Raw genomic sequence first — 17,137 nt, forward strand, 5'->3', positions numbered from 1 at the left:
GGCTAAGTGAGTGGGCAAAGATTCAACAAATGGAGTATAATGTGGGAAAATGTGAAATTGTCCATTTTTGGTAGGAAGAACGGAAAAGCATATTATTTAAATGGTGAGTGATTGCAGTGCTGAGATGCAGAGGGATCTGGATGTCCTAGTACATGAATTAGAAAGTAATTAGGAAAGCTAATAGAATGTTATTATTTATTACAAGGAAATTGAATTGAATACAAAAGTTAAGAGATTAGGCTTAAGTTATAGAGAGTAGTGATGAGCATACATCTGAAATATTGTGTAAAGTATTGGTCTCCTTATTTAAGGAAGGATGTAAGTGTGTTGGAAGCAGTTCAGAGAGGATTTACTAGGCTAATACCTTGATTGGGCAGGTTCTCTTGTGAAAAAAGGTTGGACAAGTTAGGTTTGTATCTGCTGGAGTTTAGAAGAGGAAGAGGTGGCTTGAATGAAAAAAATATAAAATCCTGAGGGGTCTTGACAGGATGGCTGTCATAGAGTCATAGAGGTTTACAGCATGGAAACAGGCCCTTCGGCCCAACTTGTCCATGCCGCCCTTATTTTTTAAACCCCTAAACTAATCCCAATTGCCTGCATTTGGCCCATATCCCTCTATACCCACCTTACCCATGTAGCTGTCTAAACGTTTTTAAAAGACAAAATTGTACCCGCCTCTACTACCTCTGGCAGCTTGTTCCAGACGCTCTCCACTCTGCGTGAAAAAATTGCCCCTCTGGACCCTTTTGTATCTCTCCCCTCTCACCTTAAACCTATGTAGCTGTCTAAACGTTTTTAAAAGACAAAATTGTACCCGCCTCTACTACCTCTGGCAGCTTGTTCCAGACACTCACCACTCTGCGTGAAAAAATTGCCCCTCTGGACCCTTTTGTATCTCTCCCCTCTCACCTTAAACCTATGCCCTCTAGTTTTAGACTCCCTTACCTTTGGAAAAAGATATTGACTATCTGGCTGATCTATGCCCCTCATTATTTTATAGACCTCTATAAGATCACCCCTCAGCCTTCTACGCTCCAGAGAAAGAAGTCCCAGTCTATCCAGCCTCTCCTTATAACTCAAACCATCAAGTCCCGGTAGCATCCTAGTAAATGTTTTTTGCACTCTTTCTATTTAACAATATACTTTCTATAATAGGGTGACCAGAACTGCACACAGTATTCCAAGTGTGGTCAACAAGACGTCCCAACTCCTGTATTCAATGTTCTGACCAATGAAACCAAGCATGCTAAATGCCTTCTTCACCACTGTGTCCACCTGTGACTTCACTTTCAAGGAGCTATGGACATGTACCCCTAGATCTCTTTGTTCTGTAACTTTCCCCAACGCCCTACCATTAACTGAGTAAGTCCTGCCCTGGTTCAATCTACCAAAATGTATCGCATTTATCTAAATGGATGTGGAAAGGATGTTTCCTCTTGTGGGAGAATCTAGAACCAGAGGTTGCCCATTTAAGACAGAAATCAAGGGAAATGTTTTGTCTCAGAGAGTTTTGAGTCTTTGGAACTCTCTTCCTCAAAAGGCAATGAAAGCAGCCTTTCAATATTTTAAGGCAGAGATAGATTCCTGATAAGCAAGGGAACTGAAAAGTTATTGGGGCTGGGACAGAATAATGGAGTTGAAGTTACAATCCAATCAGCCATGATCTTACTTAATGACAAAGCAGGCTTGAGGGGCCAAATGCCCTATGCCTGCTCCTAATTAGTATGTTCATAACCAGTTTAATACTACTAAATAGCAAGCATTCTACTTGTCAAAATAGTTAGTTATGGAGAATTAAAGAGTTAAGAGTCAACATAAAGCAAAAGGAAAAAGCATAGGAAAATGCAAAAAAAGCACAGAATTGGGTACTTTCCAAATGATGGAAAGGTAGAAACAGTGGAGGTCCAACAAGACTTGGGAGTCCAGGTACATTTTATCACTCAAAAGTCTTGAATAAGCATAGAAAATAATCAAAAAGTCTATTGAATGCTGGCCTTTCCACACCTTAATGGGATTGAAACTGACAAAGGTAAACTATCCCTCCCCATCCTTCTCTTCCTATCTGAAGCCTTCAATATGATTGATCACACCATCTTCCACCAATGTCTCCTCACCAACATGAAATTGGATGAGACTGCCCTCATCTTATTTCATTCTTATCTATTTAATCCTCGTCCTTGACATCAAGGCGCATTTGACCAAATGTGGCATCAAGGAAACCTAGCAAGACAGAAATCAATGAGAATCAGCCAGAAAACTCTCTGCTGGATGGTGTAACACCTAACACAAATGAAGATGGTTGTGGTTGTTCGAAGTCGGTCATCTCAGCTCCAGGACATTACTTCAGGAGTTCCTCGGGGTAGTGTCCAAGGCCCAATCATTTTCAGTTATTTCATCAATGAACTGCCTTCCATCATAAGGTCAGAACTGGGGATTTTTGCTGATGATCGCATTACTTTTAGCACCTTTCACGGCGCCTCAGATACAGAAGCAGTCCACGTCTAAATGCAACAAGATCTGGACAACTTTCAGGTTTGGCTGACAAATGGCAAGTAACATTCATGCCATACAAGTGCCAAGCAATGACCATCTCCAAAAAGAGAGAATCTAACCATCACCCCTTGATATTCAACAGCATTAGCCTCCACTACCTCCACTATCAACATCTCGGGGGTTACCATTGATCAGAAACTCGTTGAAACCCTACAGTGCAGAAGGAGGCCATTCGGCCCATCGAGTCTGCACCGACCACAATCCCACCCAGGCCCTACCCCCATATCCACCCACTAATCCCTCTAACCTACGCATCTCAGGACTCTAAGGGGCAATTTTGTTTTAGCATGGCCAATCAACCTAACCTAACCCGCACATCTTTGGACTGTGGGAGGAAACCGGAGCACCCGGAGGAAACCCACACAGACACAAGGAGAATGTGCAAACTCCACACAGACAGTGACCCAAGCCGGGAATCGAACCCAGGTCCCTGGAGCTGTGAAGCTGCAGTGCTAACCACTGTGCTACCATGCCGCCCTGGACTAGCCCTAGAAATATTGAGGCCACAAAACCAGATCAAAATCTAAGATTCCTGCAGTGACTAACTCACCTCCTGCCTCCCCAAATCCTTTTCACAATATGCAAGGCACAAATCAGGAGTGTGATAGAATACTTTCTCCTTGCCTAGATGAATGCAGCTCCAACAATACTCAAAAGTCTTGACACCTCCAGGACAAAGCAGCCCACTTGATTGGCATCCCTTCTACAAACATTCACTCCCTTCGTCCGATGCAGAGTGCAGCAGTGTGCACCATCTACAAGGTGCATTTAGGAACTTCTCCTTTAGACAGCACCTTCCAAATCCATAACTACTACTATCTAGAAGAACAATGTCAGTAGATAAGGGCACATTGCAACCTTCTGGGCTCAACACTGAGTTCAACAACTGTAGACTGTGAACTTTCTCCTCCATTTCCCCACGTTCGATTCACAATGTGATTCATACATATTTGCTAGAAGCTACAATTTTTCATAAGCAGGAACCTGGCCGCTGCAGGCATGTCATGTCCAGGCATTGAGCCTTTTTTGGATTAAACACAAGTGTGGAGGACAAAACCTCCCTGATGCACTCTCCATATCAACACCTCAAGCAATCAGAGTCGAACTGTCAACCAATCTTTTCTCATTTTTCCCCTTTTCTCATGCAGTAGAAACGATCAGTTCCTTTGAAATTTGGCAATCTTGCGTCTGTCCTGTTGAATGCAAGATGAAAGGTTTTGACAGTTTGTCTTTTTTTTCAACACTACTCATGTTCTGTACTACGAAACAACTGAGTGCTCTCTTGTTCTATGAATGGTCAACCACATTGATGATGTCTTTAAAAATTACTACCTTAAAACCCAAAATATATTTTTGGAGTTGTGGACTCTTAAACTGAGAAGGATATATCAGGGAAATTCCAGATCAGAAGGGATGAAATTTCATACATTGGCATAGCTTTCTAATAGAGAAATAGAAAATGCAGCTGCATTTGCATTAGTAAACATCCCCCTTTTAACTTTGTGTCGGAGGAAATGTCACTGAAGAAGCAGTTGATGATGGTTAGGCCTAGGATACCACCCTGAGGAACCCCCACAGTGATGTCCTTGAGTTGAGAGATTTTGCCTCCAACAACCTTCTTTTGTTATACATACAACTGTAACCAGTGTACAGTTTTCTCCAATTCCCACTTACTAAAATTTTACTACAACTCTTTGATGTCACAAATGATCAAATGCTGCTTTGATGTGAAGGATAGTTACTCTCACCTCATCTCTTAAATGCAGCTCTTTTGTTCATTTTTGAACCAAGACTTTAAAGATGTCTTCTGCCGAGTGGCCCTTGGCAAAATCATCAGTGTGCAGGATATTGCTAAGTAGTGTTGCTTGATAAATGACTCCTTTCATCTCTTAGCTGATGACTAAGAGCAGATTAATGAGTGGTAACTGGCCAGTTTGGATTTGTCCTGCTTTTTGTGGACAAAATCTCAGCATTTTTCCAGATTGATGGTAGATGGAATGAGTCAAACTGTCCGAAGACTGGCATCTGTATGAGTGAGGACCTCAGAATGAAACCAAGATGGATCATCCACTCAGCACTTCTGACTATGCTTCATCCTTGTCTTTTGCCCTGATGTGTTGGTCTCCCCTATCAATGAGGATGGGGATGTTTATGAAGTCCCCTACTCCGGTTGGTTGTTTAACATCCACCACCATTTGCAACTGGATATGACAACACAAAAAAACTTTGATCTGATCCATTGGTTTGCAGGATCATTTTGATCTCTCTTATTACATGCTGCAATGTTCCATAATTATCATAGAAGCTGAGGTTGCTCTCCTTGGGGAAGAGAAGGAAGGCTAAGCGGAAATATGATAGAGGTAGAGAGAAACTGGCATTGGCAGAAGGGACAAAAACCAGAGGATATCAATTTAAATTGAATGGCAAAAGAACCAACAGCGATACCATGAAAATGTCTTAACACAGCATGTGGTTAGGATCTGGAATGCAGAGAGTGTGGCTGATTCAATCTGGCTTTCAAAAAGAATAGCATAAGCACCTGAAGAGAAAAATAATTGTAGGACTACAGGAACAAAATGGAGAGAATGGGACTGGTAGTGCTGCTCTTGCAGAGAGCTGGCACAGACACAACAGGCCAATGGCCTTCTGCTGTGTCCTAGCCATTCTATAATTCTATAATGATTTTGACTAAACACTGAAGGTTTGTTCAACAATGACAACCTGAATGACTTCACAGAAAGCAACATTTTCAAAAATCTTAAAAGCTGAAATGCACAAGGCACATTCTTACTTAATTATAACATTGAATGAAATACAGAAAATTCTGGAAAATAAATAGGTCAGATAGCAGAGTTAACAGGCAAGAAAGGGAGTTTTCGAGTCTGTACTTGCTGGGAGTGAGACCAGCTCAGCAAACTTTGCAAGACACTCTTAATTGACCATCTCCACATTTGCCATCCTCTTTAGAATGGCAAAGTCCCAAATTGCCTGCCAAATCAGAAGGTGGGTATCTGTAGAGCCTTGGCAGCCCTCTCGGAGGCACCACTGGAAGTGGCCCAAATCTTCCAGTATCTTTAAAATTGGATCTTAAGTTGGGAGATGTACATCAGGACCCCACAGATATCGTGATGCACACACATGCACTGAAATTGCCAGGAATGTTAATTTTTGATAGGCTGCTTTCCACTGTCCTGAACCCTCCGCAAACATCTTCAACACAGCTCAGTGTCAGAGACTTGGATCAGAAATGTAGGCCTTCCCTGGACATTTACTCTGCAAATGTTACACTGGTCAATATCTCAGCTAACTCAGCGATTAGCCAGTGCAACTGAACTAAGCATCACATTGACCCCCCTAATTAAATCCCTGACTCGACCACCTCACTAACCTGTCTATCCACCAAGCCTGATCCAGCTCTCTACCCTCAACATCCTTCCTACCCTACCCAACCAACTGAATTTATCGCCTATCATCATCACCCTGACCCAACCTGACTAACCCCCACCAAGATGACCTGACTCTTTCCCACCACCACCCCTGTACCTGCCGATTTGCCCATCCTCAGCCCAATTCTCCCACCACCAACCCCCCAACTGACTGCTCACTCACTCACTCACTCACCCACTGAATGACTTGAGAACTTTAAAAACTTTTAAAAATATGGCAGCTAAGGGCATAAAGAAATGGTGCGTTCTCACTTCACCCATCTTCCTCTGCACTTGTTGGTCTTCTGCGTGGGTGGCTGTGCTGTCCCATCACTGCTGCAGCCAGGTTTAGAAATCGCGGCTGAAAAATTGCAAAAAGGTCGGGTGCACAAATCTTTGCAGGTAAAAGCAATGCATGTAATGCAATTCTGACGGGAAGATTTATACCATCATTTTTTCAGAGGGGAAATGCAGTGGGCTTCTGCTTGGATTGTTGGGGTATGCAGATGGCCGTTGATGTCATAGCTCTCTCTATGGAGGATAGAGCCTCCGGTTTCGATGTCTCCCTGAGCTGCTACAGGGAGGCCACCTCCATTAAGCTGGTGACCTCTGCATGTAGCCGAGGGCTACTCCACCACCAGCTAAATGTCTGCCAGGCCAGAAGATAACCCCTAATTGGGACTTAATTATATAAATTGGCTGTCCACCCCGATAAACTTCTCCAACAGCAGGAATGCATTGAAGAGCCATCCCGACACAACTTCCCCTTATTTTCCTAAATCTCTCTAAGCCCTCCACCCTGGCAAAGCGAGGAGGTGCAAGAAAAAACCAAAAGGGAAACAGGAACAGCATTTCATCTTTTTACTAGGCATCATACAACATTTTGGTCTTCATATTAAGGTTTATAATTTTTAGAATTTAAATGCTGCTTTCATTTTCTCAGACTCTATTTTCTCTCTATATTTGTCTCACTAACACATTCTTTTGCCTTGCATCATCATTCCGTTTGTCAGTTAAATAATCCTGCTCTCCCCCCATCACAGAGTTTCTCCTTTTGATTGTTCCCTAGCTCTGTCGTTGTTTATAAACTGTATATCTCTAACATCTTTCAGTTCTGATGAAAGGTTATGAAGGTTATCAATCTAAATCTAATCAATCTAATCGGATGCTGCCTGACTTGCTGAGCATTTCCAGCAACTTCTGTTGATGTCTCAGATTTACAGCATTTTTAGCATTTGCTTTTGTTGAATAAATTATATGTGTTTTACCTTGGCTTCTCCATTAGGCAAGAAGAGGTAGGCACCACTCTTATCTCGGTTACTTGTGGTTCCATACCACCAGAACTGAATATTTATCTGGTGTTCTCTCTTATCCTCCTTGGTGTTCATTTTCTAATACAAAAAAGGGAAATTAGGATATTTCATCAACTTAAGTAATTCTGAAGTGTAATTTAATGATACTTATCCCCATTTAAATCTCTTTTTGAGTATCATTTCCATCAAAACACCTCCAGTCGTGCCAAAAATGCAAGTCGGTCACAAACTCCCCTTATCTTAGAATCTGGAATCTTTTGCCAATAATCAATTACAAGTAAACCAATTTCTTCTTCTTCAAAAGTAATAAAATTCACAAGTTGCTGCAGGCATTCAAGGGAGTATTCATGATTTAAGCAATGTCAAAAGTAATGCAGCATCACTATACTGCATGATTAGATTATCTTACTTTTCCCGTTTAAGTACAGAAATTGGTTTAGATTGTTTCATTACAATTCATGGTTTGTATTGTCTCCTTATGTGGCCCCTTTGGGCAAACAACAGATTTTATTACTTTAAAAAGTTCAATTTAGATATATATAGAGAAAATGCAGGAGATCTCTAACTGTGTGTGCAATGAAATAGGTCCATTAAAAAAAACAGTCAAAGAACAATTATTGGTACTTGATCTGTAGAAGCTTCAGTGAAATTCAACATGATTTTACAATGCATTCCATCGCACATTTTTGAAGAAAACTCTATTTTAACTTTGTTTCCATCAAATTATATCTTTTTTTTATTTCAGACACTAACTTTGACATGTTTCTAAAATGGATTTTGTTCTCAAAAGCATAAATATTTGCTTTTGAATGAATTGACAGAAATTGAATTCTAAAATGTTACAAAATTAGATCTGCTAAATCCCCAGAACGACATCACTAGAATAAGCAGCAGAGTGTCTCATTTCTGTGTTGACTCATATGTCCAATATCCATTTATTGATGCACAATAACATGGGGTTTAGCAAGGAATTGCTTTCCACGTCTTTCATACAGAAGGCATTTGACAACTTTCACGTAAAAGACTGGTTAACAAGTTTTAAGCTTATGGAGCAGGAGGGTCAGTGTCCAATTAGATTTTTAAATTGGCTTTAGGATAGAAAACGAGTGGAGGATGGTAGACAATGGTGTGCCCCAAGGGCCAGTGCTAGAACTGTTGCTTTTTTGACACATATAATTGATTTGTATATTGGAGCTCAGAGAAAACTTTCAAAATTTGTAATACAAAACTTGGAAGTGTTTCAGTAAGGGTGATATCAATTGATTACAACAGGCCATAGATAGGCTAGCATAAAGAGTAGACAAGTGGCAGATTGAATTTTATACAAAGAAGTGTGAAGTGATGTATTTTGGCAGAAGGAATAGAACAGAATCAATACAGACCAAATGGTATAGTTCTAAAATGTATGCAGGAACAGAGGGATCTTTGAAGGTGGTAGGACATATTGAAAGTATGATTAGCATATGGGATCTTGGGATTCACAATTAGAGATATTGGGAACAAAAACAGAGAAATTATGCTGAACCTTTATAAAGTGCACCATCTCACCATCCTGACTTGGAAATATATCGCCGTTCCTTTGCAGTCGCTGGGTCAAAATCCTGGAATTCCTTCCCTAACAGCATTGTGGGTCAACCCACAGAACATGGACTGCAGCGATTCAAGAAGGCAGCTCACCATCACCTTCTCAAGGGAAACTAGGGATGGGCAATAAATGCTGGTCGGCCAGCGACATCCATGTTCCACGAGTGAATTAAAAAAAAGTTCTGGTGAGGCCATATCTAGAGAATTGCATCTAGTTCTGGTCAACACACTTAGGAAGGATGTCAGGATCCTTGCGAACGTGCAGAGGAGATTTACCAGATGGTTCTGGGGATGGGAATTTTAGTTGCAAAGTTATGCTGGAGAACCTGGCATTGTTCTCCTTGAGGCAATTGAAGATTAAGCAGAGATTTGATTAAGGTATGCAAGATCATGACAGGTTTAGACAAGGCAGACAAAGTGAAACTGTTCCCATTAGTTAATGGTACAAGGACACATGTTTACGCTTTTGGGCAAAAGATGCAGAGGGAACGTGTGAAAAACATTTTTAGAAAGGAAATGGTAATGGTGTGGAGCTCTGAAATGATCAATGAATTCAAAAAGAAAATAGATGGAGAAGTACAGGAAGTAAACTTGTGGGGCTACGGGATTAGAATGGGGAATGGGACTGACGGGATTGATCCACAGCTTAGATCTGCAGGATCTTCCTCTGTACTGTAAGTGATTATGTGACTGCATTTTTTTAAATGTCTCTGTAGGTATACCAAGCTAACATTACATGGCCAAGACTTGTTTCAATCGTTAAACAGCTTTTTTTTATGGTTTAGTGAAACAAAAACTGATGGTCAGAGACAGAGTTTAATTGGTACAGCTTATATTTACATCGTTTTACAATATAAAGAATCATGCCACCATGAGATTGGTTGTTTAACTGAATGCCCAACAACCCTGGATAAAACTTCATCTCTGTGTTGTCGTTTCAGCCTTCTTACAGCAATTTGCAGCCTGCCTGACTTTTTAGTAAGTGGAATAAGCAACTTCTATACCCTCATTTAAAACTGATTTTTACTCCCTATGGGCTGTTTAGAAAGGTATTACCAACTTTCTGACAGGTTTATTTTTAGGAGCTGTACCTCCTGTTATGGTTCAGGTCAGAAACTCCAAAGTGTTTTATGGAGCCCATCTGGATCATAAGTTTTGCTTCTTGAATTTGGCTAGGATAAGCATGCTATGTTTCATTTCAGGTATGATTCAAATGACCCACTGTGGAGCTTTTATCAAACAAAGTTTATTTAAGAATATAGTTAATGTGTACACTAGGAACATTAGCAGGAACTTTTATCAATTACTAACAAGAAACAGAACAACGATTATGACGAATAACCCTTAACAAATATATCTAATAAGTTCCAATCAAACCAATCCCGTAGACGACAAAACCTTTTCACAGGTTTAACACAGCAAAAAATAATGCCCACTTGATACTGAACTTGAGACCTTTAGATGAAGTCTGCAGTTCTCTGGATAGACTCAGAACAGTTTGAAGTCAGAACTGCTTTCCAAAACACCAGAGACTCTAGACAAGGCACCAACAGCTGATTTCCCCCCCTCCTTCAGATAACCAGCAGAATTTCCAAAACCAGGGAGAGAGAGAGTTATTTGCAGCTTGATGTCCCTTCTAAAACTAAAACTCAAACCTGCAGCTCCAGACTGAAAATGAAAAAAACCCATCACCTGACCTGCCAACCAGTTTTTCCTAACAATGCAGAGTCATAAACAAATAAACAAACCCCTGTTTAGACAGCAATAAAAGACTCTCGTAGACAGCCAAGCAACAATGAGAAAAACAAACTGAAAAAGTTTGCTCACAACTACAGAGTACATGATTAAGAAAAAACTTCTTAAAGGTACACTAACATCACACTTCAAACATTCCAAGCCAAGAATTATTTCTCTATCTGACAGGGTTGAACCCTGCTTGTTTGCACTTAAAGAAGGTAAACTTCAACATATTAATAGACAAGATAAATTTGAAGCAATTTTCACACTTTGAAAACTTGCAACAAATGGGGGTAGCTGAGGTAGCAGCCATGAGAATGAGTCATTAGGAACAGCCAACAACATTCAAAGCATCTTTTGGAACAAAGACTGGCATCTATGCTAGTGATGAAGTTGAACGTGGCTATGGCCAGACAATGCTGAAGACTACATCAGCGACTGAACACAAGAATAAAAAATAACTTTCACAAAGGAAAAAGGTAGGAATTAAATATGTCAGGAGTTCAAACATGCTTTAGTTTGGCTTCTGTTTGTGAATATGAAACTGAGATGAAAGAGCAAAACATTAACATCCAACTGTTATTAGGTAACCCATTCATTTGTATGCATAAGTTTGATGAATTAGAGATAGTTGTGATTGTATACAAAATAAAGAAACACATTTCTACAATCTTTTACCTCCAAGAATCCTTTAGTTCCCGAAAACCAAGCTTTCAAATTTTGATTTTCAATAGTGACGTCACCAGTGTAGCTTTTCAACACACTGACGTTGAAGGGACTGTCTATGCTTACGTCCTCCCTTCCATTCAGGTACAAAGTGTAATCAGCAGGCACAGTTTTGATATCTGGAGCTTCCACTAACTGGTACAGCCCCAATCCTAGAGCTGATATCTGCGCCACAAAGGAGACCTGTTAGCAGAATAAAAAAAAAAGAAAATATATCAAGAGTAAACCTTCAATTTTGACCCATTCTACCAATATGTCAATGTAGGGGAATCATGGGATGCTCAGCTCAAAACTAAAAGCTAATATTTGATTCGTGCTTGTTCTTGCAAACTACCTGTGAGTCACAGAATCAAGTGAAAAAATATAATTAAGAAAATACAAGATTAGGAGAAGGAACAGAGACAAAGGAGGAAAACAGGACAGTCAAGCACAGCAGATGATCTTGCGACGATTGGAAGACTAGGGGGAATGGACTATACCAATAAACAATATGTTGAGATAAAATGCTGGTCAAGTGAATCTGTGAAAATCTGGCATGCCCACTCAAGCTTTGTAACAGTATAAATTATCTGTTCGATGTTGTGCGGAGTCGCAGCTTGCCTTTGCAAGGGTGACTCTCTCTGCAAATGCTTGAATAAAGAACCACTCGTATTGATATCCAACTCTCAAGGTAGCCATTTAAAGGAAAACCTGGAGGGATATTTCTCCTAACAATGTTTACCCACTTCAATGTTCATAGGGTACTTCAAATGCAGTAACTCTATAAAGTTAAAATTCCACTTCTTAGGTCACTCGATGCCATGTACTATTCCCAGTTAAAAGAATAAGATGCCCATGCAGAGCAACTCCACAGAAAACAACAGTAACTGAGAATTTGATTCAGAAAGAGAATTAATGTAGAACTCTAGAATCCCAGGCAACCATAACAAACTCTTGGGATGCAGATTTCTCGGGTGATAGAGTAGCTTTAGAAGGGCTGCTGGAAATAGTTTTAAGGATGGTCTGAAATTGTAACTCCTGTTACGTATAACAGAGCTGCTCTCCAAAGTTGTGGTGCAGGTCAGATCTCAAACAATGACAAGACGAAGTAAGGAAAGAAATAGACAATCTGGTGAAATGGTGTGATGACAATAATCTCTCCCTCAATGTCAGTAAAACAGAGGAGATAATCATCAACTTCAGGAAGCGTAGTGGAGGACATGCCCCTGTCTACATCAATGGTGCTGAAGTGGAAATGGTTGAGAGCTTCAAGTTTCTAGGTGTCCAGATCACCAACCATCTGTCATAGTCCCTCCACGCTGGCGCTATAGTTAAGAAAGCCCACCAATGCCTCTACTTTCTCAGGAGACTAAGGAAATTCAGCATGCTTGCTACAACTCTCACCAATTTTTACATATGCACCACAAAAAGTATCCTTCCCAGGTGTATCACAGCTTGGTATGGCTCCTGCTGCAAGAAACTACAAAGGGTTGTGAACGTAGCCCAGTCCATCACGCAAACCAGCCTCCCATTCATTGACTTCGTCTACACTTCCTGCTGCCTCAGAAAAGCAGCCAACATAATCAAGGACCCCACACTCACTTCTCTCTTCCACCTTCTTATTTCGGGAAAAAGACGCAAAAATCTGAAATCATGTACCAACCAACTCAAGAACAGTTTCTTCCCAGCAGCCATCAGACTTTTGAATGGACCTATTAAGCTGATCTTTCTCTGCACCCTAGCTATGACTCTAACACTATATTCTGCACCCTCTCCTTCTCCTCTATGTACTCTATGAACAGTAATGTTTTTTCAATATAGCACGCAAGTAACAATAATTCACACTGCATCCCAATACATATAACAATAATAAATCAAATCAAAGATGTCAAATTCATCAAAGCCTGACAAAGAGAAAAAGTGACCTTCATACAAGTAAATAAAACTCTCATGAGTATAGAAAATTTGTGGGATAACTTGTTACAACAACATTACCTTCGCTTCTATTGTGTAAATCTAAGCTTCTAAACGTAAGTACAATTGCTGGAACACTTTACAAATCAATGCAAAGGAAAAAGGAAATCCACATGGAAAAAAAATAAAATCCATTAGATGAAAAAGTCAGGAATAAGGTTCAGTTTGTTTTAGAGTATCTTCACACCCACACTGTTTTTCCCTTTGGGGATTAGTGAGGGAAGTGGTGGAAGGACTTAACAAACTGATTATCAGCCCGCAATATGAATATTCTTTCTATGGCTGACAAGTCTTGGTGTTGGACTCAAACCAGGAGCGGTAGGGGTGCTACCACAGGAACACAAGACCTCCTGTCAAAAAGTTCAGTAACTTATGAACTAAATAGTAATGTAACTTAGAACTTGAAGTTAAGCTGGAGTGCTTTGTTTCTGACTCAGATCATTTGAGCATATTATTATTGTTTTATTTTTACAATGCAAATTGCTAGACATTATGTGAAATATTGGGGTGGATTTTTGTTCTGAACAGCGAACAGCACTACCCGTTCACTTGACTTGCACTAGATGTCTCTGGGCTTTTTCAGTACCGGCTGAAGAAGTGGGAGGCATACCACTGACCCGGGTGCATACTTAGAATACATCAATTTTACATTAGTCGTTTCCCTGATAAATGTGGACATGCAAGGAAATATATAATGGAAAAATTAACATCGGAGTATATTAACAGTGTGACAATAGGCAGTTAGATGGCACAGTAAACTTAGCTACTGAGGAGTTGAGCCATACAGACTTGGTAAACACCAGGTTCAAATATTGGTCTGTGCTGGGTTTGCTGATCCTTGCTACAGCAGTAACATGGTGCTACAATTGGCCTTCAGTGCTTTCAGGTTAGAAAGGATTCCCATTCCTGATGGAAGTAGGCATGTCAGAGAGAACTGTTTCAGTAGCTATTTGTAACAATGTCAAAAATACATTCAAAGTTATCATGTTTACAATTGCATTACACAAAGCAAACAGAGAATTCATCACACCCCCTGATCTGATTGGATCAGGTCCTCCTGTTGAATTGCAATATTTGCATTTGAATAGCCTGCCACCATTCAGTGTTAAAGTGCACTTTGGAAAAATGTCCGAAGATCTACAGGTTAACAATGAATGGAGAAAGAGCAAATGAATAATGAAATAAATAAAGCATACTACACCTGAAATACTTTTTTGGAAACTGTTGTGGATGTATCCCAAACTGCACTGATCTGGGCCTCCACTGATTGCCCTGAAGCAGTTAGCACTCTTACTTTGTATGAATTTATTTGTACTGTTACAACAGAGATGCGGTCCTGGTCAGTTGGGTTATATAGCACAAGAAACCTGAAATATGAACATTTCCATTCCTTGAGATATTGCCATCATACTTCAAATTCTGTTATATTCATAGAAAACACAAATTACTGCTTGATCCCGTATAGAGGCTCAAAAGAACATCCAGTCTGATTCAAAACAGCGCAAATATAGATGTTAAAAGCAGAAATCTTTCCCGCTTCTCTTCTGAAAGATGTTACATTCTTATCAATGGAAATTTAAAAATTAAATTATCTTCCTCATTTGGCAAGTATAAACCTAGCTCAAAGGGGAACATCACAAGAGACTGAATCCTTTTAAGACATTTTGAGGTCATTACAGCATTATCTTCATGGCCTTTGTGGGATTTGTTCATGTCAGCTGTCACTTAGTTGGTGGCACTTCTCACTTATGAGCCAGAAGGTTGTGGATTCAAGTCCCACTCCAGATACTGGAGTACAAAAATCTAGGCTGCTGCTCCCAGTGCGGTGCTATTATTTTATTTATTGGTGTTGTAAGTAGGCTTACGTTGACACTGCAATGAAGTTACTGTGAAAATCTCCTAGTCGCCACACTCCGGCACCTGTTCGCGTACACTGAGGGAGAATTTAGTATGGTCAATGCATCTCAGCAGCATGTCTTTCGGACTGTGGGAGGAAACCAAAGCACCTGGAGGAAACCCACATAGACATGGGGAGAATGTGCAAACTCCACACAGACAGTAATCCAACTAGGAATCGAACCCGGGTCCCTGGCGCTATGACTCAGCAGTGCTAACCACTATGTCACCGTGTCGAAGGGAGTGCTGCATTGTCAGAAATGCTGTATTTTGAAAGAAATGTTAAAATGAAATCCTATTATTTCTCTCAGCTGGACATAATCTTTGAAATCAGTGCCTTAACTAAGATTCATCCCTTGTTTTTTAAAAATTATTTATTAGTGTCACAAGTAGGCTTTCATTAACACTGCAATGAAGTTATTGTGAAAATCCCCGAGTCGCCACACTCCGTCACCTGTTTGGGTACACTGAGGGAGAATTTAGCATGGCCAATGCACCTAACCAGCAAGTTTTTCGGACTGCGGGAGGAAACCGGAGCATCCGGAGGAAACCCATGCAGACACGGGGAGAATGTGCAGAATCTGTACAGTGACCCAAGCCGGAAATCGAACCCAGGTTCTTGGCGCTGTGAAGCAGCAGTGCTAACCATTGTGCCATCGATGAACATCGCTTAAAAAAATTATTTGGTCATTATTACATTGCTGTTTATGGAAGTTTGCCATGCGTAAATTGCTTGCCATGTTCCAACATAACAACAGTAACTGCAATTCAAAAGTACTTCATTTGTCTGTAAAACATTTTTGGATATCCTGAGGTCATGAAACTATATAAATTTAAATCTTTAATTTATTTTCTCAAGCCCATTAAAGTTCCCTTTCTCGGAGTAACAGAATAAAAATTAACAAAAATTATAATGTTCAACAACCACTTACAATATATTTTTAGAAGTTGAGAGGTTCAGTTGTGAATGTAATGGGAATCATTGTTATGCCTCTACATTGGCATATTAAATGTGATTGTAGCATATATTAGCCATATATTACAATATCCAAGAGCGAGAGGAGAAGGAGAAAGGAGTCACAGCCATATGTAGTGAAAATTTCCTAGTTTAAGCGCCATTTAAATAAGCAATGCAAACAGAAAGTGTTAAAAACAATGGACCACAAATCAGAGTAAAGCTCAGAAAGAGGTCATTTGTTCCACTTAGTCCACTGCCCTATCCTCTCCTCCAAGCCCTGTATTTTACTTTTCTTTAAGTATTCATCCACTGTTTCATTACAGGGTAGAATGACCGGTGCCTCAATTATTTTGTCTGCCAAAGTATTTAATTCACCAACAACATTCAGTGCAAAGATATTTCTCAAAATTTCTTTTACTGTTAATTTTAAATCTCTGATCCCTTATCACATGATTCCCAGTCAGATAGAATGATCTTTTCCAACTAAAAAAAAGGTAAATCTTTGATCCAAGAATAGTCTCAACATATTACAGTCACATATTATCACAATAACTGCAACTCTCTGAGAAAAGAGATATGGAAGCTAGTACATCACTGTAGACTTACAACGTATTTTGATTGCAACTATTTTCCTGCAACCTGCATTGTACTACCTAATGCTTGATCCTAAATTTCTGCTTTTTCTTTCATGGTGAGAATTATAAAAATAAGTCATATATTTCACAATAGCCATTGGCGAAATCTGGGAGAACACGTCTATTTGACATTGGAAAAACGGAAGAGGGACAAAGGAGAAAGATTAAGTAGTTCTCTGGTTCACTACTTGCACTTGTGTAGGTACATTAATGTAATCATATTCCAAAGGATTAAGAGAAAATAAAATACGTCAACTACAGCCAATGGTGGCAGAAGGATTTTGTCGGCACAAGGGGATGGGGTGGTGTCCAGAAGGGTCAATCCAGTCAATCAAGTCAAAAGTAATAATTCTGTAG

At 40.0% G+C, this 17,137-nt stretch overlaps 1 protein-coding gene across 4 annotated transcripts in view; it reads right to left on the minus strand.

Moving 5' to 3' along the window:
* The window catches only part of man2a1 (mannosidase, alpha, class 2A, member 1), a 159,055-nt gene that overhangs the window by 27,689 nt on the left and 114,229 nt on the right, over positions 1 to 17,137 (minus strand). For 2 of the 4 annotated variants that reach the window (XM_078214678.1, XM_078214677.1), the window contains exons 13-15: positions 14,493 to 14,658; positions 11,291 to 11,521; positions 7,247 to 7,369 (exon numbers count right to left, since the gene is read on the minus strand). In XM_078214678.1, the coding sequence (XP_078070804.1) occupies positions 7,247 to 7,369; positions 11,291 to 11,521; positions 14,493 to 14,658 (520 nt within the window). The remainder of the gene's footprint in view (positions 1 to 7,246; positions 7,370 to 11,290; positions 11,522 to 14,492; positions 14,659 to 17,137) is intronic. The other 2 variants (XM_078214681.1, XM_078214680.1) reach the window with 1 other exon arrangement.

Source organism: Mustelus asterias, chromosome 6 (genome assembly GCF_964213995.1).
Source record: "Mustelus asterias chromosome 6, sMusAst1.hap1.1, whole genome shotgun sequence".
Classification (NCBI taxonomy): Eukaryota; Metazoa; Chordata; class Chondrichthyes; order Carcharhiniformes; family Triakidae; genus Mustelus; species Mustelus asterias.